Source organism: Amphibalanus amphitrite, unplaced genomic scaffold, assembly GCF_019059575.1.
Source record: "Amphibalanus amphitrite isolate SeventyFive unplaced genomic scaffold, NRLGWU_Aamphi_draft 000599F_arrow, whole genome shotgun sequence".
Classification (NCBI taxonomy): domain Eukaryota; kingdom Metazoa; phylum Arthropoda; class Thecostraca; order Balanomorpha; family Balanidae; genus Amphibalanus; species Amphibalanus amphitrite.
In genome coordinates, this window is record NW_024882093.1 from 233184 (window position 1) to 260097 (window position 26914).

Consider the following 26914-nt stretch of genomic DNA (forward strand, 5'->3'; position numbering starts at 1 on the left):
CCAAGCCAACAAAGAAACGTTAGGGAGGCGACAAAGTTGAGCTAGACTTCAAAGCTACTACAGATGGCTTCGAAGGTCTAGATATGAGTATGACGCGACCCATGCCTGTGCCCCCCCCCCCGGTTAAAATTCCCAATGCCCTGGCTGATGCTCTGCATCATGTCACGGGTGAAGGGATGCAAGTAGGATGGCCAGTGCTCCCAAGCTTCTCCTTCCTGTTCACAGCTCGTTCCATTGAATACCAAAGCCCACACTTTTGTCACGTAAATGCAGTGTATTTGCAGCAACACCGCGCGAGATGCAGCATTCGCGATGGGGGTCGGCATTACGAAAGGGTCTAATAGATGCGCTCAAACAGGGCTATCATTCTTTTCTTCTGCATACCTAGCCACACTTCTCAGTTCAAACGTGGGACAAACTTAGGTTTTTGACAACAGATGTCTTGAAGATAATATCGGCAAACGGCAAGTGCATATCACTACAAAATTACAGTAGAACGCATTCATCCAATTCTTAGTAAACGTAATACTGAAAAACGCACATTTCCCGTAACTTCGTTGTTTTTTGAATACGATCAGAACGACGCATTTTATAAATTAGATAAGACTGACTAGTCCTTCATACCAGTACCGTCACATAAAATCCATCTGGAAAACGCCACAACAGCCCTCGGCGCGCTTACAACTACCAAGCGTGTGAACACTAAGCAGCACAATTTGACATGAAAAGCCGAGGGCAGCACCGGATCCATGACATGGAGAAACGTCACAAACTGTTTCCGATAAAACTATTAGATTTATCGAAACCCAATAAAAACCGTAACACAAAAAGCAAATTACTAGGTAAGGAACAGAAACAAGAACAAACCCGCTCTCTCATGTGAAGAACTTAAGTTTTGTGAGCAACCAATCACAACTCACAAACACGCTATCTCACAACAGCAAGAGCACGGGTAGTAAGGTAAACAAAACCAATCATGACACTAGTATCCCAGCCACTGTTTTCTTGACCAATTTCCTAGTGTCTTCAAGACTACCTACATGATCCATGGGACCACTCAGCATCAGCCATCACCGCGCTCCTTCGACAGAATGGAAGACAGGTAAGCATGCAGCAACAACAAAACGCTTACTTAGCTTCCTCTTGGGCGAAAGTAACCACTTACGCACACGCACACAAATGTTTAGTGCCGAATTATGTCTTTGTCACAGTTGGCGGTACGCCCGCCAGTGTTTCGGTGACATGGTTGATGTAGCTCGCATGGTCGCGCATGGTTGAAGTCGCCAGTCGCCAGAGCACGGTGTTCGTTGAGGCGTATCAGTGACGCGCAGCGCTGAACGGCGGTGTTACAGTGGTCAACACGGCCCAGATAGTCAGTGGGCCGTGGCCCTCGAGTGTGACCTCCGCAGTCGGTAAGTGAAGGTGAACGGGGGACTACCACGACCCCCGGGGCCCCGCACCACTTCGTCAGTAACTAGTAGTTTTGATTTGCTTTCTACATCCAACTCTGGCAGAGGGTGATCCTATATCACCACAGGTCGTTGCAGAAACGTGTTGGATCAGTGCACTTAGCAGCATTACCACCAAGCATTGCTAATGTCATTTCGGGAACATGTAAACACTAGTCAACCATACATCAACCGCGCAATTCAGTTACCCTTTCCATTTGTAACACAAGTAGCTTGTCCGACATGCTTCCACTATTCCTGCTTTTTATGTGCCCACGCGAATACAAATATTTTTAGTTTCATTCACTGCAATAAAAAGTAAAATATCACAATTGTTATTTTATATGAAGTATTTCATTCCCGCAAAGAACTTCAATTGCACGATTGCTTTAAGCCTCAATGATTGCTTCACTGAAGCATATTAATAATTTGCATTTCAACAGATCTAGTTACTTATCATATCCGGCATCTTTTCAGTTACTCAATTTCCACCCGCGTCATTCACTCATCGCAAAGTGTCAGCTCTGCAGACTTGGTCTCACTGGCATCTTGGTCACACGCCACCACCGCTTCTTTCCACGGGGATCCGAACGTTGTCGCTCCCGGCATCCTTCTGACGTGCGCGGGTGCCACGAGGAGTGCCTCTCTTCAGCCCCGCCATAATCTGCATGTAGGTAGCCAGGTCGACGCAGCCGTGGTGCGCCGGGTCCGCCTCGGAGAGCATGTTGTGAATGTGAGCTCCGGGCATGTCCTCCAACTCCTGGCGCAAGTCGTTCACGGTGATGAAGCCCTTCTTCTCGCGGTCGAGCTCCTGGAAGCGGCGGGTGTACGCCTGTACTTCTCGAACGGTCAGGCTAATGGGCACCTGCAGGCGCGACTCCTGGTTCACCATCTGACCCATCTCTGTACGCAGGAACGTCAACGCTTGCTCGTGTTGACGCTGTTTCTCCGCAGCGTTCCAGCCGAGCTCCTCGGACATAATTTCAACTACGCGAGGTAGCACCTGCTCTGCGACGACATTGTTGAGGAACGCCAGCCGCAGGCGACGTCCGATCACGTCCACTGCGGTGGCGGCGTACTCCTTCACAGCGTAGCGCACCTCCGCTTCCAGGTAAGGGAACTCCTCCTCAAGTCGCTTACCCACCGTCGGGAACGCCTTTCCAGTTAGCGCCGCCAGTTTCGCCACGGCGAAGGCACGGTCTCCGTAGGTATCCGCCAAGTGTTTGGCCACCTCCGGGTCGAAGCCCATGTCCTGGACAAGTCGGATGTACATGTTGGGCGTCCAGTCGTGAGCGCCCTCCAAGAGGAGGCCCTGGGTGCGACAGCCAGAGCTGGGCTTCAGGCCGGTGGCGCGGACTGCGGTGTCGATGGTCTCCTCAGCCATGGAGCGGTACGTAGTCCACTTGCCGCCGGCGATGGTGACCAGACCTGAGGGCGACACGTGAACGATGTGGTTTCGCGCGATACTCTGCGTGTCGGGCTGGTTGGGGTCCGAGACCAGCGGTCGAATGCCGCTCCACGCAGACAGCACGTCGCCACGACGTACCTCGATCTCGGGGCTCAGGTAGTTGCGTACCTCGCCGAGGATGAAGGCGATGTCCTCCTCGCTGGGCGTCGGGTTGGGCGTCACCTCGCACGGCGAGTCGGTGGTGCCGGCGATGGTGTGCTTCATCCAAGGCAGGAAGAAGATGACCCTGCCGTCGGAGGTCGACGGGTCAAGCAGACCCATCGAGTCGGGACTGTAATATCCGGGAAGGACCACATGCACGCCTGCCGACGGCGCACAGATCTCCTTCAACTTGGGGTCATCCATCTGGCGCAGGGAATCAGTGAACGGTCCCGTGGCGTTGATGACACACCGCGCTCGGACCGAGAACCGCTCCCCGGTCAGTACATCCTCGCAGATGGCGCCGCACACTCGCGGCTCCCCTCCCTTCTCCCCGGGTTCCTTCAGCAGCTCCACCGCGCGACAGTGGTTGGCGACACTCGCTCCAAGCCGCACGGCGGTGATGGCGATGGCGGTGTTCATTCTGGCGTCGTTGTGCTGTCCGTCATAGTACACGATCGCTCCCACTAGGGCATCCGTCTTCAGCATCGGGAACAGCTCCAGCGCACTGCGCTTGCTGAGAATGTAGGACGACTTGAGACATTTGGAGCCGGCCACGATATCGTACATTTTGATTCCGGCGTAAAAGTATGGCAGCTGCCACCACTTGTAGACGGGCAGCATGATCGGCAGCGGGTAGGACAGATGCGGCGCGATCTCCAGCAGGTTGGCACGCTCGTTGAGCGCCTCCCGCACCATCCTATACTGCTCCAGGTCCAGGTTCATGATGGCCTTCTGTAGGTAGCGCACACCTCCGTGCAGCAGCTTGGTGCTTCTGCTGGACGTGCCCGAGCCGAAGTCGTCCATCTCGATCATGGCGGTGCTGAGGCCGCGACTGGCGGCATCCAGGGCACAGCCGGCGCCGGTCGCGCCGCCGCCCACCACCAGCACGTCAAACTGCTCGCTGCGCAGGCGCTCCAGCTGCTCGGCGCGGGTGGGCAACGGGCCGTGGAACCGGCGCTGGACGTCAGTGGCAGGGGCCGGCGGCGGCCGGCGGCGCGACTTGCGCGCTGCCAGCACGCCCACGGCCAGGACGCCGCAGCCGGCGGAGGTGACACGAAGCAGGGTGGACATGCTGGACCAGCAGCCGCCCAGTCTGGAGCCAGAAACGCAGCGCGCAGCGTCGCCCGCTTGCTCGTGTTGTCTGCGGACACGAAACGTAAGGAACGGTTAGTCTACGCAGTCGTTTTAAAAATCAATGAGCCGTTAACGAGGACGGTGGCGTGAGAAACCAGTTTGGGCCGGGTCTAATGCACAGCGCAGTCAGTTCGACCCTTCCCTGGGGCCTGGGTTTATGCTAACGATTCCCGTGACGTCCAATGTAATGGACAACGAGATTGCAGTGGCGTCTGATTGCGCAACACTAGCCAGCTGACTGTCCCTGCAGAGAAGTGGTTATTGATCCGTGTTGCGTAAACCGCGTCATGGGCGGAGTTGCACGATACTGTGGGTGCTGGGACACTGTTGAGTGTTGGCAGCCTGCTTCGATCATTCTACATTTTGCTATGCGTATTGAAAGAAGAATGCTGAGAAGCTATGTCACATTTGAAAATATCTCCTAATGTAAAAAACAGCGATAAATGGTCTGATGTTTCGTTTTTGTTCCACTTAGGCATGGAACGGTTAAGATTTTAACGTGGCACGCATCCCCAATACATCGCTATTGGCTCGCATACATACACCGTGAAGCTTCCTCGTTCTTAAATTTGTTCCGATCTTAATGATGCCGTCTGCCCAATAATAAAAACAATGAGAAAACTTACCACCAATAGTAACCACAAATAGGTACCTTAATCATTTGTCACCCTTACGCGCCCCGCTGGGAGGGGGGGGGGAGAGGGAGGAGATTCTGCCCCCTGTTACATTTTCGAACGATTGGTCGTAGAAAGACAAGGAAAACGGCAATCGAAAGCATTCTACAAGACGGACCCAAAGAGCAAATTTTGTCGCCTAAGAACGTCACAGGCCCGGTCAAGGTCAGATCAACGAGGTAGCCATTTAAAAGACGAAGTGAAATCTCGTATATTCTTTTTATTAAGTCTCGATTCCTGCAGATTCATCCCCCCCCCCAGCGGGGCGCGGGTTAAGTCTCACGAGCTGTGAGCACGGAAAAATACCGCCAGTGCGTGTTACTTTCCACATGGTGCTAGGATAAGACCAATGCATGTTGCAACACCCAATGATAAACCTGAAGTGTTCAGAGAGCAGTGATGAAAGTGCAGTAGTCACCACGTGTCATTATCTAACTGGGTCACAGCAAACGCGCTATCATCATGCCTACGGTCTGACCGTTTTAGTGCCTACCGATTAAAGTGCACAATATGCCCGAGAAATGCAAGCCTCTTAATCCACTTGCTTAAATGTGAGGAAAAAATATTCAATTTATCTAGCATGCACAACACATTTACCGACAGAGAGTGAAAGCCTACAACAGTGTGTCAAAACGCATATCCTTTCAAAGACGAAGGTGTTACAGCCGGCATAGGACAAGTACGAAATTTCTGAGAAATTTGTTTCTTAACCCGCGCCCGGCTGGGGGTCATGGATTTCCACGCCCTGCTGGGGGGGGGGGGTGTTTGAACACCCCCTTGTAACTCGGCTCCTGGGCCACGTAGCGATACGCGGAAGGCGGCGCTCGAAAGAGCGTAAAAAATAATGACGAAATCACTTCAGTCGATTTTTTGGTCAGGTCAAAGGTCAGGTCACCAGAGGTCATTGAAGGCAAAATTTCGCCGATTTTTAGGTCGAATGGCGACAATTTCCAGGAAGCCAACGCATAACTCGGGAACCAATAAAGCTACAGCGCCACAGAAAAGCGCATTCGATAGCCTTATTAACGCCCTTTCTGAGTAATTCTCTCAGATTTGACCTAACGTCAAAGGTTTTGGTTTCAGGGGGCAAAAACTGCAAAAATAGCCAGAGTATATACACCAAAATAGCCGTTTTTCGGAAACAGTTTTCTGCAATAACTTTTGACCCAAGCCTTGTACGAGCTTACTTTTACCGGCATCGTGTTCCTCTCGTCAAGACGCATCGAATGAACTATAACTTGACCTTGAAAGGTCAACTTGAAAATTTGACCTCAGGTCAAGGTCATGACCTGACCGGAAAGGGTCATGTTGCATATCAGTCGATCCGTATCGTCGAGCTGAACACATCTAAGGCGTTTTCATCGCTCTTGCATGCCTCTAACAAAAGTTATTTGCGAAAAACTGTTAGATACCATTCGTGACCTAAGATGACCTCAGGGCATAAACAGGGGTCACGGACACCATTTTAATGTCAAGTGTGTCTATACCACTTGTAATTCAGTGTTTGGGAGTGTTTATAATGTCTTTCGTCCAAAAGAGGCGCATTTCAATTTTCTCCCATTGACTTATAATGGAGAGGTCGCAAAATTGACCTGACCTAAGGTCACCGATATCAAAATTCCGTGATATATATTTTATAGATACTGTTACCCTTATCAATCTCTGAAAGTTTCAAAGCGATCGGTCACTCGGTGTAGCTATAGCAGACATTGAAACTTTTTATGAGGTGAGGTCACTTCAAGTGACCTGGTGACCTGACCTTGAATGATCTTGGTCTGAAATTTTCACAACATGTGTAGAATTGATGTATGATAAGGTGTACCAAAAACGGCGGCGCTCCGCGCCACCGTTTTTGAGATATTCGCGAAAAACCACAAGGGGGGATGTTCAATCACCCCCCCCCCCCCCCAGCAGGGCGCGGGTTAAACGGTTATTGACCTGACGGCAGAGGCTAATTAATATCCTACAGAGGTCTTACAACATAAATACCTATCTCGGATATTTCTTAAAGGTTAGATGAGGTCAGGTCGGTCACGTGACCTCACCATTAGTCAATGGGGAAATATGGAAACCGTTATTTTGACGCCGGGAATGATCTTAATATTGCATAAAAATATTTAAGCTGTCTACTGAACACAAAATTCTTGCTTTTAAAATCATACTCTGATTTATAAACAAAAATAGGCAATCAAAAACTTGACTGACTGGTAAAGGAGAATCAAAATATTGATTCTACAGACCACAAGTAGCTGGCTATTTTTATTCACAAATAGAGTGCATACTGAATATGGATGCAATCATGACTTGCAAGAATTTACCATCAATCTTGCTATCATTCTCAAAAAGTGGCATCCTCAGCACTAGGCCTGGTTGTATACTGCCTTCATGACATTTGATCAAAATTAATAATTTCACATTGTCAAGATCCGAAAAAGGGTTAGGAAAACCTAAAATAAATAATAATACCTTACCTTACCTTAATATGATCGGAATTTTGAGGCCACTTGGCCTGTAGGGAACCGCTCTCATCGAGCTCGTATCAGGTGGGACCTTTCTAACTCCTATCAGGTATCAGACCTACCTGATGTTTGCCCAGTGGGCGTCCAGTCTTGATTTGAATTGATCGACTGAGGCAGCGCCGACGACCGTTGGGGGTAAACTGTTCCAGTCATTGACGACCCTCACGCTAAACGACTGTCTTCTTGGCCTGGTTTCCGCTCTGGGCTTCTGGACTTTCATCGAGTGGCCTCGGGTACGATTGTCAGTGGCAGCCGCAAAGAAATCCTCAGGAGACAGGTCGACCCCTCCATGAAACAGCTGATACATTTGGATCATGTCACCTCGTCGTCGGCGGTAGAACAATGAAGGCAGCTTTAGCACTCGTAGACGTTCTTCGTAGGGGAGGTGTCTGATGGAAGCTACCAGGCGTGTTGCTCTCCTTTGGACTTTTTCAATCAGGAGTTGGTTGGCCCGATTGAACGGGCCCCATGCCAAGTTTCCGTACTCTAAATGTGGGCGCACCAGAGTCTTGTATAGCAGTGGGAGTGTGAATTCGTCGATAAGTTCGAAGGAGCGCCTGATGACTGCCAAGATCTGATTGGCCTTCGCAGCAGCAGTGGTGGCTTGTTTGCGAAACTTTAGCAAGGAGTCGATATGGACACCGAGGTCGTGCTCTGTTTCCACCGCCTCTAGGTCGACTTCTCGCATGGTGTACAGGGTGTCTCAAAAGTTCGCTTACAGGTACCAGCCATGCTTTTTTGTCAATAATTCTGAATCAACAAGAAATTAACAGTCGAAATTTTGCATGGGCATTGGTAACAACCTTCCTCAAGCAGCTTCATCGTTTTCAAGCGCATTCGACCCTTCATGAGCTCACAAAAAGGGTTCACCTCTGACCATGGATCAGGCATGAAAATGGAGGTCGCATACTCGGGTCGGCTGAGAAACTCTGCTTCACGAGTAATGGGAATGGTTAGGTCGGAAATGACACATGGCAAAGTGTCGGCGAGGATGAGTACAACATGTTGGTCATCTAATAAAAACGGTGGCTAAATTTTTTGAAGGACAAAGCCATGCGAGACTAACAGCGCTTTGAACGACCCTTGTACCGCAGCAGACTCGTGCTCCGGAAAGCAGCTGAAAATGCAGTCCTAACTATTGAAAACTGACTAGAAGCTCACAGACAGAGGTTACCCAGTTTCAAAAATTGCAGGTCATCATAAAATAAAGACAAAATATCATTTAAAATTGTTTATAATATCTATAACGCTAAATTTTGAGGGAAAATAATGCGAAAATCGTCAATGCTGAGGACAAGTGACCCTCCAAAAGTGTCAATTAATGTAAAGTTTTATCTAACGAAGTTTCAAGAGGCAGATCTGGAGCAAATAGCTTTCTTTTACACACAAAATCCGGACAAAACCGCACGATGGACAGGTTTTGGCCGTTTACAAAGCAGAACCTCTCCTGAGGAAAACACTCCGGAACCCAGCGAAGGTCTTGGCGTTGGGAATTACGAGCGTTCGGGATTTGCAAAATTTGCAAAATGTGTCTAAGAAACAGATGGCCGACACATTCTGCTACGATATGCTGCGAAAAATTGGCCCCTGGTACTTCCCATTTGTTCAGGAATGGGGTTGTTTTGAAAAGAAAAATGGTGCTTGGGAAGTCGGCGCCAGTCATTCATGAAGGAGTTAGCGCCAGAGAAGACCTACAAAATACTCACGGATGGTGTCGATGCAAGCTGTCGGCTTTCAGGGAGAAGCGGATGTTGCCGGGGAGCTCGTCAAACCTAAATCCGACGCAGAAACTGCAGCGGATTCCCCTACAAGAGCTTGAAATCTGGTAACCTTTTATCAGCCTCCGGCAGCTGACGGAGTGACGAATATCGGTATGAGCAAATATTTTTGGAGATACAGCAAAGGGTTTGGTTTCCAACCTTCCGAATCAGTTGTCAAAGCATGCATATTTGTCTAGTGTACACACGGACACCAAAACTTTAGATTTTTGGCCGGTTCTTATATGCTTTATTGACATGGGAAATGTGTAAGCGAACTTTTGAGACACCCTGTACTTGATCCGGGGATTGTTATTCCCCAGGTGCAGGATCTTGCACTTGCCTTCGTTGAATGGGAGTTGCCACCGGTCAGACCATGTCACTAGGGCATCAATGTCGCCTTGAAGAGTTGTCGCTGCCGTTGTGTCTCGCACCTGCTGTGGGGACGATGGTCGGGCAGAGTGGTATCTGACATCTCTGAAGTGAGAGACAGCCACCTCTCCCTCCTCGTCAACCTCAGGTAGGGCACCACTAGTGTTCCGACGCTGTTCTTCAATCGACAGCTGGGTGTGTTCAGTGGAGTGGTCTCTGCCAGCTCTTTGTTGAGCGACAGCCAGCCCCACAACCTCAGCGTCTTCTGAATGGGAGTCTCTGTCATGCCGCTTGGATACGTTTCGGTAGAGCTTCGTGTCGCCAGCGAACATCTTCACAGAGCAGTCGACCACAGAAGGAATATCATCCACAAACAGAAACAAGAGGGGCCCCAGAACTGAGCCTTGAGGAACCCCACTTCTGACGACCAACTAACAACCAATAATGCATTACAATGGTACAACTCAAGGCTAAAGCAATTTCATTTTGCTGACTAATAAAAAACTAAAATATGTGATTTATGAATTGATACAAGAATGATACAGGATGAGTTTCTTAAAGCAGCTTTTACATTTTTAAAATTGACTCCCTATTTTGTCGTTCACCAAGGCCAATATGTACAGGTCTCGCGGGTTTTAGCGGTAGGTTTTGCACCTAGAAAATTTAGTGTACTTCAGGCTATATCTTCGTCGTCTTAAGCTTTTAAGTGTTGAAGATGCGATCGACTTGTTGGGTAACAAGCCGGCCATGATCGTGTAAAATGGCTTCATCGTAGATCGATTAGTTTCTGAGATATAACCGGAAATGTAAAAGTGCAAAACCTACCGCTTAATCTCGCGAGACCTGTACAATGCTCACTTGATTTTGAAAATTATTGGATGCTGGCTCGCAAGCCATAACATTTTTTTGTGCAGTCATTATAATGATTTGAAGGCAAGAGCACACTAAACTACATAAATAAATTGATTACATGTCCATACATGGTCAGTAGTCAGTACCCCACCCATCAGAATCAGAATCAAATTAATGATGTGTCCACTTTTAGATTGAACAAGCCTAGTTAGCCCAACTGATTTTATTAATTGATACTTATTTCTCATGGTTGAAATCAGTAATATCCCCATAAGGGTCTGAACCTACCTGGAGCCCAGCTTCAAGTAATCAAATTTGTTCAAGTGGGGGTATTGAGGCCTTGCTAACAACTGGATAAAATCGGCTGGCTGGCCAGCTGGTGATGTACAATAGCTTTGTTATTTATTGATATAAACACGGTAGAAGATGAACTTGAACACAAACACGTAAAATGACACTCATAGAAAAATTAAAATATAGATTGAGATATTAAGTTATTGGTATCTGGCATTGATATATAACAAGCTCTGCTAGCTCCACCATACATCGCCAGCTGGCAAATCGTCCAGAAAATAGTACGGCCCGAGTATTCGTGTGGTGCCTATCCCTCACAACTTCCGACACAATAGGTCAAGGTACCACATTTCTGGAACCATCATTGTCCACAAGATTCACAGCAAGTGATTTAAAACATCCTATTACAACTTGTGTACAAGATAAGCAAATTGTTAAGTGGGTAGGCAGGTAGGTATCTATGCAAATTGAAACAAAAATTTGTATTGAGACTTAATTAAAATGTTTCATTGCTGTGGATTTTTCTGGAGCTCAAGCTACAACTTTGACTTTGTCTTATTATGATCGTGTGACGTTTTGCTGAGCAAATACTATTAAACTAAACGGTACATGCGGTTTACATAGCCTTGGTACATACCTTCTCAATTCAACTTATATACTCTAGGACTGAGGACAGGACATCAATACCAGTTGGGCAAACTAGACTTTTGGAATCAAAATATGGAGGCATCAATAATTTGATTCTGGTGGGAGGAGCCATGACCAAATATGGGCATGGAATCAATTTTTTGATTCATTTGGGTACACTTTTGACTTCAAATGTATCGTTACGGTTGAAAAAAGGCCCATGACGGTGAGATTTTTCTTTAAAAAGGTAGAAAAATGTGGTAGGTTTGCAAAAAGTGTTACCTCAAAACTAAGAAATTGTCCCTTTGGCCTTGTGAATGGGAAAAAGACAGAGGCACTGTCCATCACGTAAAAGCTGTTTTGAGGAAATCACACTGTATGTTATTTTTGTATCATGAATCACATACTAAACAATCAGTATTTGTGTAAAATGGCAAAATGAAATTTTCAAACCTCTTATTATCATTGTTGTAGTGCTTTTACATTTATTATATGGTTTTTACCTGTTGCTTTAGTTTTTGCATTCTTGACATTTCAAAATTGTGAATTGTTATCAAATGTAGTGAAGGTAAAGTGCAACAATGCTATAGGTATCTGTTGTGGTGCTGAGGATACCACTAAATGAGAATAATAGCAAGATAAATGCTGTATTCTTGCAAGTCATTGTTGCCTATCTGTTAACATTACCTGTGAATCAAAATAATGATTAGCCAGCTGACGGGGAATCAATATTATGATTATCTGTTTAAAGTGAATCAATTCCTTGATTTCCTTTCACTACCTATAGAATTCAAATTGTTGTGATAGGAGCAATATTATTTTGCTTAGGAGATACTTCCAGCATTTCTGTTCAAGATCAGGCATGCTCCTTCTTGAAACACTCTCTTATTTTTAAGTGTTTGGTAAGTTAGAAATGGTCTGCATTTATGCCCAAATATGGTCATAAGGAATCAATCTTTTGATGCCTCCATATTTTGATTCCAAAGGTCTAGTTTGCCCAACATACACACAAACACAACAGTCAACACACAATACATAATACATACAGACCGGCGTTCAGCAACAAACAAGCAAACTAATCAAGGTTGCGTATGAAAAGTGGCGACACCTAGCGGTTGATTCGAGGGCCTAAAAAGCAGACAAAATTGAGGAACAACCTAGGATCGATAGCTGTTCGGCTTCTCGTTCTCTGATTTGTTGAAGACAAAAGTTACAGAGTTTTTAAAAACATTTTTTCTCGGTCTGTCGTCTGATCATTGAGGAAAGACGAAAAGACGGTAAGCGTTAATTTTCATTGTTTTGTGGTTGGTTTATCTTAGTTTTGACTTACTTACTTACTTACTTACTTACTTACTTAAGTTGAACGGAATTTAGAGAGGCCAAAGGCCTGTAAACTACCGGTCCAGTCGAGCTTCTAGACGGATCATGTTAGGGCTCATAGGACGTAGGTGGTGTGTATAGGAGATGGGCCCAGTGCTTGTCGAGACGATTCTTGAACTGGTTGAGAGAGTCGGCGCTCACGACTGCCAGCGGTAGTCCATTCCAGTCGTTGATGACTCTCGTTGAGAAGGCGTTTCGACGGACGCGTGAAGTTGCTCGGGGTTTGGCCAGGCGCCACGGGTGTCCTCTGGTTTCCCTGGCATGTGTTCTGTCGAAGAACTCTTCTGGCTTCAGATCCAGCTTCCCGTGTATCAGTTGAAAGACAGCGATCATGTCCCCACGTCGACGTCGGTATCGCAGCGAGGGCAGCTTCAGGGACTTCAACCTTGCTTCGTATGGCAGGTGGCGGATGTCTCGAACCAGCCTCGTAGCCCTGCGTTGGACACGCTCGACACGAAGCTGATCTGTCCGGTTGAAGGGGCCCCAGACGATATTACCATATTCGAGATGTGGGCGCACCAGCGTCTTGAAGAGCAGTGGCAGGGTCTTCTGGTCCAGCAGGCAGAAGGATCGACGAATCACCGCCATGATTCGCGAAGCCTTGCTGACGGCCGCTGCTGCCTGCTGCCTGAACTTCAGGTCCGAGTCGACGATCACTCCCAGATCTCTCTCCTCTGTCACCGCCTGTAGCGCTGTTCCACTCATGTAGTAGTCATGGTTGAGTGCCTGACGGCCGATGTGCAGGATCTTACATTTGTCAGCGTTGAAACTTAGCTGCCAATCCGTACTCCACCTTGTAGCGGCGTCGAGGTCGGACTGTAGGGAGAGTGCATCCTCTGGATTTCGGACGGCCTGGTAGAGTTTGCTGTCGTCAGCGAAAATTTTGACATTGCAGTTCAGGACGCTAGGCAGGTCGTTGACATAGAGCAGGAACAGCGTTGGGGCCAACACCGAACCTTGCGGGACTCCGCTCGGCACGGGGATCCAAGCCGAACGGGAGTTGCCGACAATCACTCGCTGCTTCCTTCCCACCAAGAATGCCTCGATCCATCGGAGCAGCTTCCCTCTGATTCCGTGCGCTGCCACCTTATGGAGAAGCCTCCGTGTCGAGACAGTGTTAAACGCCTTGGCGAGGTCAAGATAGAGGACGTCAATGGGATGGCCGCGTTCGATCAACCTGCTCCATTCCTCAATGGCGATCAGCAGCTGCGTGGCGCACGATCTGCCCGGGCGGAACCCGTGCTGGGCGTCGGAGATGAGGTCTTCGGTTTTGAGGTGGTCCGTGATCTCGTCTCTGATGATCGATTCGATGACTTTGCACGGTATCGACGTCAGACTGACGGGTCTGTAGTTGTTCGGATTGTCCTTGCTGCCCTTCTTGTAGATAGGGATTACATCGGCCAGGGACCAATCCTCTGGTAGGACTCCAGTGTCGAGTGTTTCCCTGTAGATTGATGCAAGCTCGCTGGATACCGAGTCCCTGATCTCGTGGAGGACGCGAGGGTGAAGACCATCTGGCCCGGCCGCAGATGACGTCTTTAGCTGCTTGCACTGGCGGATCCAGGGGGGGGCCACGGGGGCCATGGCCCCCCCCAAAGGCCTAAAGTGGCCGGTTTGGCCCCCCCCAAAACGTCCGAAAAAATGCTAAGAAAATATACCTTGATGGAGGTTTTTAGCCACTTGGTGAAGTAAAGCTTTCCGCAGCATAATATGGAAGCAATATGGTAGCAGTGAGGGTCAGTCAAAAGTTGCGCGAGAGGAGTCGACCTTAAAAAAAGACTGTTGTTGGCACGTGTTTATGGCGCGGCAGCTGGTAGTTGGCGGTGTTTCGCGTGGTGTGGCATCACTGGCCGATCCAGGGGGGGGGGGGCACGGGAGCCTGAGGTGCCCCTGACAGGTCCATGGTGCCCTTGCTAGGCCTGTGGTGCCCCTGGACCCTGGCAGGCCTGTGGTGGCTCTGGCGGGCCTAGGGTGCCCCTGCTAGGCTGCTGATGCCCCTGGGACCTGACAGGACTGCGGTGCCCCTGACAAGCCTAAAGCGCCCCCAACAGGCCCGTGATGTCCCCGACAGGCCCAAGGTGCCCCTGCGTGATGCCGTGATGCCTGCGAGGCCGGCAGGGCCCCTGACAGGACCATGGTGCCCCTGCGAGGCCGGTGGTGCCCCTGGCAGGTCTCTGGTGTCCCTGACAGACCTGGGATGCCCCTGACAAGCCTGTGGGCCCCTCACAGGCCCGTGGTGCCCTTGCTAGGCCTGTGGTGCCCCTGGCGGGCTGGTGGTGCCCCTGCTAGGCCGGTGGTGCCCCTGACAGGCACCACCCGGGCACCACGGGGGGTCATGAGTCATGACCCATGTGGCCCCCCTTGGATCTGCCACTGATACATAATATATTGATTTGTAAAGGCTAGACCGGTGGTGCCCCTGGCAGGCCTGTGGTGCCCCTGGCAGGTCTCTGGTGTCCCTGACAGACCTGGGGTGTCCCTGACAAGCCTGTGGGACCCGTCACAGGCCCGTGGTGCCCTTGCTAGGCCTGTGGTGCCCCTGGCGGGCTGGTGGTGCTCCTGCTAGGCCGGTGGTGCCCCTGCTTGGCCGGTGGTGCCCCCGGGCACCAAGGGGGGTCATGACCCATGTGGCCCCCCTTGTATCTGCCACTGATACATAATATATTGATTTGTAAAGGCGTTATGGCTTATGCAATATGCAATTGCAGGCACTTGGTATCCCTCACTTATCCCTCATTGGGGGCTCTGGCGGGCTCCTGAGTGCCCACGTCTATCTCCATTCTCCGGGAGCCCTAGACGGGCTCCTTTGGGTCCTTTCAGTCCAATACAGCATAAGAGGTCTCCACGCAAGTCCTATGCATCTGAGGGCGTACCCTGACGTCTGAGGTACCCAACTGCAGCTCCAATGGTGTCTTACACTGGCGGATCCAGGGAGGGGGCATTTAGGGCCATGCCCCTTTCCCAGAGGCCTAAAGTGGCCCGTTTGCCCCTCCCCCAAACGATAATAAAACATAGTTCAATCAGTGCGTGGCCCAGCAGCCGAGTTAGACTGGGGGTGTTTTACCACCTCCCGGCCCGCAAAGGGACCCAAGAACTGACTCGAAGCGGGTTAACTGCTCGACAAAAGCAATGGTAAGTGTTCACAAAGTAATATAAAGGCATGGGTCGGGTGGACTACGATTTATATATTTTTCTTTTTAGTTAAAAAAAAAATTAATAGTGGCAGAGCTGTGACGAAAAATAAGTGGCCTAAATCCGATGAGAAAACAGGATTTGGGGGTACCCTAGGTTTGGCTCCGCATGAGTTGGCCCCCCCCAAAACGCAAGCCTGGATCCGCCAGTGGAGCAGCTTCAGTCTCACTAGGTCAGCGGTGACGACAACATCCTCGATTTCTGGTCCCCTGTAGGTGCCGTCGTGTGCGGTGGAGATGGGGCGAAGGTCATCGTCCGTGCAGACTGAGCTGAAGTATGTATTGAGCACTTGTGCCTTCTCGTCGTCGTTGGCCGTCAATTCGCCTGCTCCTGTGCGGAGATTCTCAACGCCAGTCCTTGTCTTAGTGCGCGAGGAAGCGTACCGCCAGAATCCTTTGGGATTGGACTTGATGTCCAATGCCAGCTTGAGTTCCAGCTCCGTTCTAAGGTTTCGGGTGAGTCGCCTCAGGTCGTTGTTGCAGCGTTTGTAGCGAGCAAGGTGAAGGACGTCAAGCGACTTGGTGTAGGTGGTCCAGAGCTCCCGCTTCTTCTTTTTCAGGCGCATCGCTTCCCTGTTCATGTAGATGCTCCGCCGTTAGCTAGCTGGGCACGATTTTGGTATGCATGACCCAGTCAAGCGGGTCAGTGTCTTCTTGAAGGACTCGTAACGTTGGTGAGGGTCAGGAGGAACAGGTCTGTCCCACACCGTGTTCCTAATGTGTTCATTCAGGAGGGCGTAGTTACCCTTGTGGTAGTTGAGGCGGGGCGTAGTTGGGTCAGTAATCTGTTCGTAGCCAATCATGTCGAATCGAAGTACCACGTGGTCGCTGTTGCCTATGGGAGGATGGTAAGTGAGGTTTTGGACAAGCCCCTCTTCATTGCTCAGAATGATGTCGACAGCACTAGGCAGCACCCCGTCTCTGTACCGCGTCTTCTCAGTCACGTGCTGGATGAGACCGCATTCCTGTATGCCTTCGATAAAGTGGTGTGTGTAGTGGCCATCTGGAGCATTCGAGAAGCTGTTGACCCAGTCAATCTGGGGAAAGTTCATGTCCCCCGCAATCACAATTTGTGTGTTCTTGCTTGATGAGCAGAGGTTGAAGAGCTCTACTAGATGCTTGGTTGATAATGGTCCATGGGCGCCAGGGCTCCGGTAAACGCACCCCACAAGAAGCTGCTCAGGAGGTTGGAGTGGAACTTGCAGCCAGACTTGCTCCACTTGTGGGGATGTTGGGAATGCTGCCAGAGTAGCTTTGATTGGTAATTTGGTGAAAATACCAACTCCTCTTTGTCCACAACTGCCCAGGTTGTTAGCCGCAGGGTCGAAGTTAAGGTACAGATTATACCCAGGGATGTTGAGGGTGGCGAGGGGGATGGGGTGCACCTGGGCCTTGGGAATAATCTCAGTAAGAAGAATGAAGTCTGGTATGTCATTTGCCACCATCATGCCGAGGTCATCCCTCTTATTTACAAATTGATCAATATTTGTATAGAGAGCCTTGTACCTCTTGGCCTTGCGCATATCCTCATTGCCTAGTCAGATCTGGTTTCTGCTGTCTGCCGGCTGAGCTGGCTGCTCAACTCCGCTGAGTTCGGGAGCCAGGGTACGGAGAGATGGTAACATACCAGCAGCAGGTGTGGCCTGTGGGTGCTGGGTGGTTGACAGTAGATCGGTACTGCGGACCCAGCTAGGTCCAGGTGGAGCCTGATAGTGTTGGGCTGGTGGCTGTGCATCATCAGTGTTCCCATTGCTGTTCTGTGTCACTGGTTGGAATCCTGTTGACTGAGTAGGGGTATGAGTCACTGAGGTCCTGCTAGTGGGGTGTCGTTTATCCTCTGGAACGGGTACTGTGGTGTCGCGAGCTGCTCCCCCCCTGCCCCGGGGCCTGGCGACGCCAGTTGCTCCCCCCTGCCCGGGGGCCTGGCGACGCCATTGGCGGCGCCGGCGCGCAGACGCGGGGTTCGAGAGCAGTCGGCCGCCGGCCCGCGCGGAGCGCGGTTGTGGTAGTAGCGATCGGTGTTTGGCGCTCTAGGAAGTATAACGCAATGCGGCTTTGGTTGTGAATAAAGAGCTCACGTTATAACATCCTGGCGACGAGGATCAGATCAAGGTGAAGCCTTGGAGCTGTGATTGCGAGTGATGGCGAAACGGGCCAGTGATCAGTGCGCGGTGGTCAGCGAGGGCGGACAGGCCACGGACGGTGAGGGCGCAAACGTTGCTTAGTACGAATGCTTAGTGCTTAGTATTGCTTAGTATTTTTATTTTCGCGCTGCTGCTGGTAGTGTGCCTGTCGCGCGGCGGCCGTTGTCCTGGCAGGGTTTCCCATGTGATCGCCGAAATTCGTGGCGGCCATGATGCCTCGGCAGTGTGGTGTGCGTGGCGCATGCGTCGGCGTCCTGCACGCTGATTGGTCGGCCGGGGGTGACGCGCAGCTGTGGTAGCGCGTGTGATTGGCCGATCGGTGCGGCGGAGAGGGCCTCAATGCGGTTTGAGGCGCCTGGTCCCCGAAGCGGGTAATTTCGGCGGGAAGCTGGCGCGCGGCCGGGCGGTGTGGGGCGAGTGCGCATGCGCGCGCGGTGACGTGCGTGTGACGTCACTACCACGTGACGCCCCCGTCGAGAAAAGCGCGGGAAACCGCAGCTGCAGCGCCAAGTACAGGCGCAGGGCGGCGCGGTGAGCGGTGACCGGTCGGCGTGAGCGGTGGCCGACCGGCGTGTGCGGTGACCGACCGGCGTGTGCGGTGACCGGCCGGTGTGAGCGGTGACGCCCGGCTGCGGGCCGACCGGTGGAGCGGCTGCGGGCCGCCGGTGGAGCGGCTGCGGGCCGACGGTGGAGCGGCCGCGGGCCGACGGTGGAGCGGCTGCGGGCCGACGGTGGAGCGGCGGCGAGCCGACCGGAGAAACGACGTGCTGGTGAGAGGGCGGCGGCACGATGGATCCAACGGGGATGCAGATAGTGTCTGCGGTGCCGTACCGTCCAGGCACGGACTTTGAAAAGTGGCTCCGGGCATTGGAGCGGTATATGATCGCTGTTGACATTCAAGGGCCTGCGAGACGGTGTGCAGTCCTGTTGCACCTGGTGGGCCCGGACCTCGCCGATGTCAGCGATTCACTGCCTGAGGAGGACGCCGAGAGACAGGGAGAAGACGAGTTTGCTCGCCTGAAAAGGAAGCTAACACGGTATCTGGTGCCGAAGAATAATGTGGTGGCGGAAAGAGGAAAGTTTCAAGGGATGAAAATGGAGCAGGAAGAGAGTCTGGAGGAGTTCCTGGGCAGACTACGGACGCAAATCCTGCGCTGCGGCTACGAGCCGGCGCAGGTGGACCGTGAGTTGAGAGACCGATGCGTCCTGGGCAGCCGAGGTGAGCTACAGAGGAAGCTGGTCCGGGAGGCGGCGCTAAAGGGTGACGACCTCTCTCTGGAGGACGTCCGGCGGACGGCACGGGCGCACAGGGACGTGATGGATCTGACGACGCGGCTGTCAGGGGCGCCGGCGCCGGCCGAGACGGACGGGGAGGCAGTTCACCTGGTGCGACGCCCGCAGCGGACGGAGAGGGTCAGGCCGACCGAGCCCCCGGGGCCAGGCACGTGCTTCCGCTGTGGCGGCCGGGGCCACTGGCGGCGCCACTGTCCCAGCGCGCAGTCGCGGCAGGCCGGCGCGCGGCCCCGGCAGGACGGTGCGCAGCCGCGGCAGGACAGCGGGCAGCCACGGCAGGACAGCGGGCAGCCGCGGCAGGCCGGCGCGCGGCCATGGCGGGCCGGCGCGCCGCGCTGCTATCGGTGCGGAGAGCGTGGGCATCTGCAGCGTGACTGCGGCAAACAGCGAACTGGCGTGAAGCTGGTTCAGGACGGCGACCAGGCTGACTGGCAAGTCAGCGCCGTGCAGCCAGCCGCAGCTGAGTGGGCGACGGTCAGGGTGAACGGCCAGGAGTTCACCATGCTGATCGACACTGGCTCACCGGTGACTATAATCAGCGCGGAGACTCACATCCCCGGTCTGACGCTGCGGCCGAGTGAGCTGCACCTCACGTCATTCACCGGCCAGCAAATCCGTCTGCGAGGCGAGGCCGACGTCAACGTGGAGACGGACGGCCGAGCGACACGGCTGCGACTCGTCGTGTCCGACATGGGCTCTCACCGACCTCTCATGGGACGAGAGTGGATCAAGGCGCTGAGGACGGCGTCGGGTCTGGAGACGCTGAACGTGTGCCCGGTGGCGACTCAGCCGACGCTGAAGGAGGTGATGGACAAACACCGTGAGGTGTTCAAAGAAGAACTGGGCAGAATCCCGGTGAAGGTGGCGCTCAGACTGAAGGAAGGCGCCAAACCGGTCTATCGACGCGCCAGACCGGTGCCGTTTGCGCTACAGCAAGATATCGAGCGGGAGCTCGACAAGTGGCTGGATCAAGGGATCGCCGAGAAGGTGCCTCCTGGACACTTCTCCGGATGGGGTACGCCGCTCGTACCCATCCCCAAGAAGGACGGCGTGCGGCTGTGCGCGGACTATCGGATCACGGTGAACCCGCAGCTGCAGCCTCTGAAGTATCCGATGCGCACGCCGGAGGAGCTATTCGCCAGCATACGAGGGAAAAAGTTCTGCAAGCTGGACTGCAGGAACGCCTATCTCCAGTGTGAGCTGGACGAAGAGAGCCGAGAGATGACCACCGTGACCACACACCGTGGTGCGATGCGGATGAACCGTCTCCCGTACGGGATCAGCACCTGTGGAGCGCAGTTCCAGGCGATCATGGACCAGGTGCTGGATGGTCTTCCAGGAGTCGTCTGTTACCTGGACGACGTGCTGATCGGCGCCGACAGTGACCGTGAGCTGATGGACAGGCTGGACCGGGTGCTGGAGCGGCTGAAGGACAACGGCGTCCGCCTCAAGAAAGAGAAGTGCCAGTTCGGAGTCCGAGAAGTGGTGTATCTCGGTTGGCGACTGTCTGAGGCGGGTCTGCGCCCGGTGCAAGAGAAGACGGCGGCCGTCACAGCAGCACCTGACCCTCGGAACGTGCAGGAGCTGCGATCTCTGATCGGGTCAGTCAGCTATTATCAGCGGCTGCTGCCCAACCTGTCTACCGTGCTAGCGCCGCTCTACGCGCTACTGAAGACGGGCGTCAAATGGGCATGGACGGCGGAGTGCGCCGCGGCAGTGCGCCGTGTGAAGGACATGCTGTCCACGGCGCCGGTCCTGATGCGGTACGACCCCGTGCTGCCGCTGCGGCTCGTCACGGACGCCAGTGCGACAGGAGTCGGAGCGGCTCTGATGCAAGTGACGCCCGAGGGGCTCGAGAGGCCGGTACAGTACGCCTCCCGAACGCTCACTCCGACGGAGAGGAAGTACGCCCAAGTGGAGAGGGAAGCCGCAGCCGTCTCGTTCGGAGTGCGGCGGTTCCACCAGTTCCTGTTTGGTCGGCCGTTCACCCTGGTGGTCGACAACAGGACGCTCTCCAGGATCCTAAACCCGGACCGTGAGCTGCCATCTCTGGCGGCGGCTCGCATGCAAAGGTATGCGCTGCAGCTCGCGGCGTATCAGTACAAGATCGAGCTGCGCCGGACGGAGGACATGAGGCTGGCGGACACGATGTCCCGTCTGTCGGTGCCGGACGAGGCGGAGAACCGGCTGTCGGCAGAAGAGGAGGCGGCGTACGGCGGAGGCGGCGTAATGTTCATCGCCGAGCAGGGGCCGTGTCTGACCGCGCAGCAGATAGCAGTGGCCACGCGCCGAGACCCGGCGCTCGCCCGCGCTCTGGCGGCGGTGCGATCGGGCTGGCCGGCGGTGGTGGACCCGGACCTGGCTCCCTTCAAGAATCGCCGAGAGGAGCTGACGACTGAGGCCGACTGTCTGCTCTGGGGCGGCCGAGTCGTCATCCCGAGCAGCCTGCGCGACACCGTCAAGCGGGAGCTGCATGAGGGTCACTTCGGCTGCACTCGCATGAAGCAGCTGGCGAGGCGCTTTGTGTGGTGGCCGGGACTCGATGCTGAGCTGGAGGCGCTGGCTCGCGGGTGTCAGGCGTGCGTCTCAAAGCGAGCTGAGCCGCCGCAGGCGACACGGCACCCGTGGGAGCCGACGGACGGCCCGTGGCAGCGGGTGCATGCCGATTTTGCCGGACCTCTGAAGGGCACCTGGTTCCTGGTGATGGTGGATAGTTTCTCCAAGTGGGCTGAAATGATCCCAATGAAGACGACCACGTCCGAGCGGACCGTAGCGGTGATGAGGACGGTTTTTGCTCGTCTCGGACTACCACTGGTGCTGGTAACGGACAATGGCCCACAGTTCACGAGCCAGGAATTCGCCCAGTTCGCCAGCTCTAACGGGATCCGACATGTCAGAGTGGCGCCCCATCACCCATCGTCTAATGGGATGGCGGAGCGAGCGGTCGGCTCGCTAAAAAACTCACTGAAGGCGACTCTGGCAGCAGACGACAGCGGAGGCATGGAACTGGCGCTCGCCCGAGTTCTGATGGCGTACAGAGTGACGCCCCACGCCGCGACCGCACGGACTCCCGCTGAGATGCTGTTCGGGCGGAACCTCCGCACTCGTATGAACCTCATGGTTCCGAGCGCCGAGACAGCTCTGCAGGCGGCTCGGGACCGGCAGCGTGAGACGGCCGGCGGACGGAGCAGGGAATTCGCCGTGGGAGCTACAGTGTGGGCCCGCTCGTATGACGGTCGTCAGAAGTGGGTCCGCGGCACGGTGGTCGCCCGCCCCGGTCCCGTGTCGTATGAAGTGGACGTGGGACACGTGATCTGGTCGCGCCACGTTGACCAGCTGTTGGCGGCGGCGGCGGACCCAGGGAACAGCGCCGGCGGTGACGTCAGAGCGGCCACCGGCGGTAGTGTCCGAGCGGCGACCAGTGGTGACGTCAGAGCGACGACCGGCGGTGACGTCAGAGCGACGACCGGCGGTGACGTCAGAGCGACGACCGGCGGTGACGTCAGAGCGACGACCGGCGGTGACGTCAGAGCGACGACCGGCGGTGACGTCAGAGCGACGACCGGCGGTGACCGGGCTGGTGGCGCCGGCGGCAGCGCCGGGCGCCCTGTCGGAGACGATCGCGCCAATGGCCTCGGTGACGGCAGCCGCGCCGGCGTCGCCGGTCAGGCCTGTGACCGGGGAGCAGTCGGCCTCGGCCGTGCCGGTGATCTCGGCGGCGGCGGGGATGCCGGTGACCCCGGTGGCTACGGCCGTGCTGGTGACCCCGGCGGCGGCGGTAGTGCCGGTGACCTCAGCGGCGGCGGTGATGCCGTCAGCAGCGGCGGTAGTGCCGGTGACCTCGGCGGCGGCGGTGATACCGGTGACCTCAGCGGCTACAGTCACACCGGCGGTGGCGGTGACGGCGGCGGCAGGGGCGGCGGGGACACTGAGGGCCCCTCGCAACGCCGTTCCGCTCGGCGCCGGAGGTGCCCGAGGCGACTGATCGCCGAGGTTTAAAATGTGTTGTTTCCACGTTCCGACGCGTAATGTGTTTGTTTCCACGTTCCGACGCGTAATGTGTTTGTTTCCACGTTCCGACGCGTAATGTGTTTGTTTCCACGTTCCGGTTTAAAATGTGTTCCGTTTTAAGGGCGGCAGGTTAAAGTGAATGTGTTCCGTTTTAAGGGCGGCAGGGTGTGGTGTCGCGAGCTGCTCCCCCCCTGCCCCGGGGCCTGGCGACGCCAGTTGCTCCCCCCTGCCCGGGGGCCTGGCGACGCCATTGGCGGCGCCGGCGCGCAGACGCGGGGTTCGAGAGCAGTCGGCCGCCGGCCCGCGCGGAGCGCGGTTGTGGTAGTAGCGATCGGTGTTTGGCGCTCTAGGAAGTATAACGCAATGCGGCTTTGGTTGTGAATAAAGAGCTCACGTTATAACAGGTACTATCCTGCCGTGCCTGATCTGTAGGAACTTCTCTCCGGCGGCTTTCCTTCTGGCAAGCTCTTGCCGCAGTGTGCGTGCCTTTTCACGTTCCTGCCATGTGAGGTCCGGGGTGATATACACATTGTCCCACTCTGTTGTTGATCTTAGAATAGCAGCGGACCTCAAGATGTTCATCCTGTCATCCATGTTCGTGAGGGTAATGAGTAGAAGCCGAGGTTTGTTCTCCACCCTCTTGCCAATTCTGTACGAATTGGCACATTTCACTACGAGTTTCAAACCCTCCTTTACTAGTGGTGTCAATTTCAGAAAACGTATGTCCAAAGTCCGTCCAATGTCCAATGCTTATGTCGATTGTCCGTCCAAAAATGTCCAAGCCAGCCATTTGTCCAAAGATGTCCGACACCTACGCAATAGTTTACACTCAACACTGTTATTTAATTTGCTTTTCATGTACCGTTACAAGCTCAAAAGTGTTAATCATATCGAAAGCTGAGCTTTCTAATAGCCAATCAATGTTAAACACGAATACTTTTTGAAAATGTTGAGGTGTAGCAAGCGATTCTCCAAAGTTGTCCAAAGCCTGCTGCCATTGTCCAACCGAATTCCGAATTGGACATTGGACAAAATCGGAATTCCGAAGATTCAAGTTCCGATTGACACCACTATCCTTTACCATGCCAGTGAACTTTTCCTCATCACCCTTCCTTTTGTCAGTGTGAGTGTCCCCTGTTGATTCTGGCAGGTTGTGGATGATGACGTTGAGTTTGCGTTTTTCTTTGTCTTGGATTTCATCCAGTACGCCTGCGATCTCTTCGCGGTTTCGTTGTACTGGGACGGTTACTTGTGGCATCTTTTCCATTTTCTGGGAAACTTGCTTCACTACTTCTGTGCTGATGCCTTTCAGAGCTTCTGCGTATGTTACTTGTTGCTTCGTGGTCTCAACTGATGTGGCTTCCAACTTGTCAAGGACCTTGCATTGCATGGTGAACATTTTCTCTTGATTATTGATTGAGTCACGGAGGGTGTTTGTGGTGTGCCGGGCGATGGCCTCCAGCTGGTTTATCTTTGCTTCAAGTCGGATGAGATCTGACACCTGATCGTTGTCGGGCTCTCGTTGCGTTTTGTCTTTCAGTTTCAGTGAACTCTTGCACCGATTACAGACCCATATCAGTGTGCCGTGCCATTTGTTTAGAGCTGTGATGCCCCCTTTGGACAGTCCTTGGCATTTGCTGTGAAACCATCTTTCACATCTCTCACATTCCACTCCGACTCCCTCCCCATCTTTGACTTTGCTGTTACATACCGCCTTTCCTGGTCCGCCCATGCACACCGACAGATCAGGGTTGTCCGAGTCCTTTGAAGAGGGATTCGGATCTGGCCGAGAGCATGCTGGCCCTACCCCAGGGATGGGACTTGCATTCTTAGACCGGGAGCCCCATGGTTTGTATGCCTCACTGTCAAGTCGTCGTACTTCTGGGACGACATCAGTGATAATTTTGCGAATCATGTTTGTGTCATTGGTTCCGTTATCGGTTACCTGGCTGGGAAAGATCCCATCCGTTACTCCGTTAGAATCCGAGGGTATTTCCATAGCATCATTTTTCTTACCTTGCCCTTCTTTATCTGACAAGATTTCCACGATCTCGCTGGCGGCACCCTCTACACGCGTCTCCACATCGCCATCATCGGACTCAACGCGATTTACATGCGATGGCGGCGTTTGCGACGCAACGACTGATGCCGCAGTTTCCGTGCCGACGTCCGTCAGGTTGGGCGAAGCTTCAGATTGAGATGCTTGTGTGACTCGCTGAGGTTTTCTGGGAGGAGGCGACCTTGGTAGTCGCATCTTGCTTTCTCGTTGACGTGGTGTGAGTGTCTGGGAAATTAGTGGTACGCGCGCGCTCAGGTGACCCCGACCCTGCTGTGGACGGATAAGGTAGTGGGGTTAGGGAGCTCGACTGGCACGTCCGCCTCGGCCGAAATCGCGACTTACAAATTACAAGTGAGGAACAAACCGGTCCATAAAAACGGCGGCAAAATGGATATAATTTGTTTGAGGCACGTGTTCACGGTGTAATGTGTATGTCTAGGTATTGCCTTCGATGTGAAATATACATATTTTTTATTTGCTTTCAAGCTATTGGTGGTCGATCCTACCATAAGCGCGGGAACCGGGGGGGGGGGGGGCAGTGGGGGCAGCCTGCCCCCCACCCAACTCTGGGGCCGTGGGGGCGGTGCCCCAACAACTTTGAGACAGAATACCGCACATTTTTTGCAAATGTTTTCTTTTTTATAATAACACGGAACAAAAATGATAGACGAACGCGTTTCGGCTAAATCACCGTCATCAGCGTCTAAAAAGGAGAGCAAGAGGCACACATCGAGCAAATATCACAGTTCAATCGTTTTGATTTTTACATACACTTTTAAACAAGCATGTGACCAGTGACAATGAGGTTACATTTCCTTTGATAAAGAGAAAATATCCTAAAAGAATCATAAGAGAATAGCCACATTGTATACCTAGTTTACACAGGTGTTGCACAATTCATATGTGGATGTTTAAAATGCCAAACAACGCCGCTGCTTTTGCCCACTTCATGAAACCAACCCTGGTATCACTCGTAGCTATAAACGCCGCTTCAGTAGCTTTTCTGTTTCGAAGCGGCGTTTATAGCTACGAGTTTATAGCCCCTGGATCCTGCTGGTACTGAACTGCAACATTTTTTTATGACCTTTTTGGTCCATATGCTTATCAAACAACCTTAGATTGGCCGATCAAAATAACAACCAGCAGTCAGCACTGGACCGTTTTAGACCTGGGCGGCGGGCCGGAGGGGCGTCGATAACTCTGTCATAGGTACCTATTACCCCGGCACCGCCTGGGCTATTTCCGTACCCACGACAGCCTGGGGGGGGGGTCGGATCCGACCCCCCCCCCCCTGTTATCTCGAGAACCAATGGTCGTATCGAGCCCCGCGAGGCGGCGTTCAAAAGGTCTCTACGAGACCTTCCCAAAGCACTCTTAAGATTTTAAGATTGAGGTCAACTTTCGGGTCAAGGTCAGGTCAAAGGTCAAATTCAGGGGTTTTGCATGATTAGTCTTACGGACAGCGGAATCGATAGCTGCTGCTCGAAACTCACCAAAAATGACCTCAAAGGCCTAGTGAAGGTACCATGTGCGTATAGGGGTCATACTAA

At 53.2% G+C, this 26914-nt stretch overlaps 2 protein-coding genes across 9 annotated transcripts; one reads left to right on the forward strand and one right to left on the reverse strand.

The window, feature by feature from the left end:
* Window positions 1-254: 254 nt before the first annotated feature.
* On the reverse strand, window positions 255-25415 carry LOC122394568 (glycerol-3-phosphate dehydrogenase, mitochondrial-like). Of its 8 annotated transcripts, none has more exons than XM_043391538.1 (3): window positions 12317-12337; window positions 11297-11325; window positions 255-4198 (listed from the first exon to the last, which is right to left on the reverse strand). In XM_043391538.1, exon 3 carries the CDS (start codon window positions 4126-4128, stop codon window positions 2002-2004), a length of 2127 nt encoding a protein of 708 aa, XP_043247473.1. In that variant the 5' UTR covers window positions 4129-4198; window positions 11297-11325; window positions 12317-12337; the 3' UTR covers window positions 255-2001. The 8 variants fall into 8 exon arrangements, with proteins under 8 accessions (XP_043247473.1, XP_043247474.1, XP_043247478.1 ...); XM_043391539.1 differs by having other exon boundaries at window positions 12293-12334; XM_043391543.1 differs by lacking the exons at window positions 11297-11325; window positions 12317-12337 and adding an exon at window positions 25322-25415.
* LOC122394564 (uncharacterized protein K02A2.6-like) lies at window positions 17999-24854 on the forward strand. Its single transcript, XM_043391530.1, has 4 exons — window positions 17999-18059; window positions 18924-19414; window positions 19664-22594; window positions 24846-24854. Exons 1-4 carry the CDS (start codon window positions 17999-18001, stop codon window positions 24852-24854), a joined length of 3492 nt encoding a protein of 1163 aa, XP_043247465.1.
* Window positions 25416-26914: the final 1499 nt, after the last annotated feature.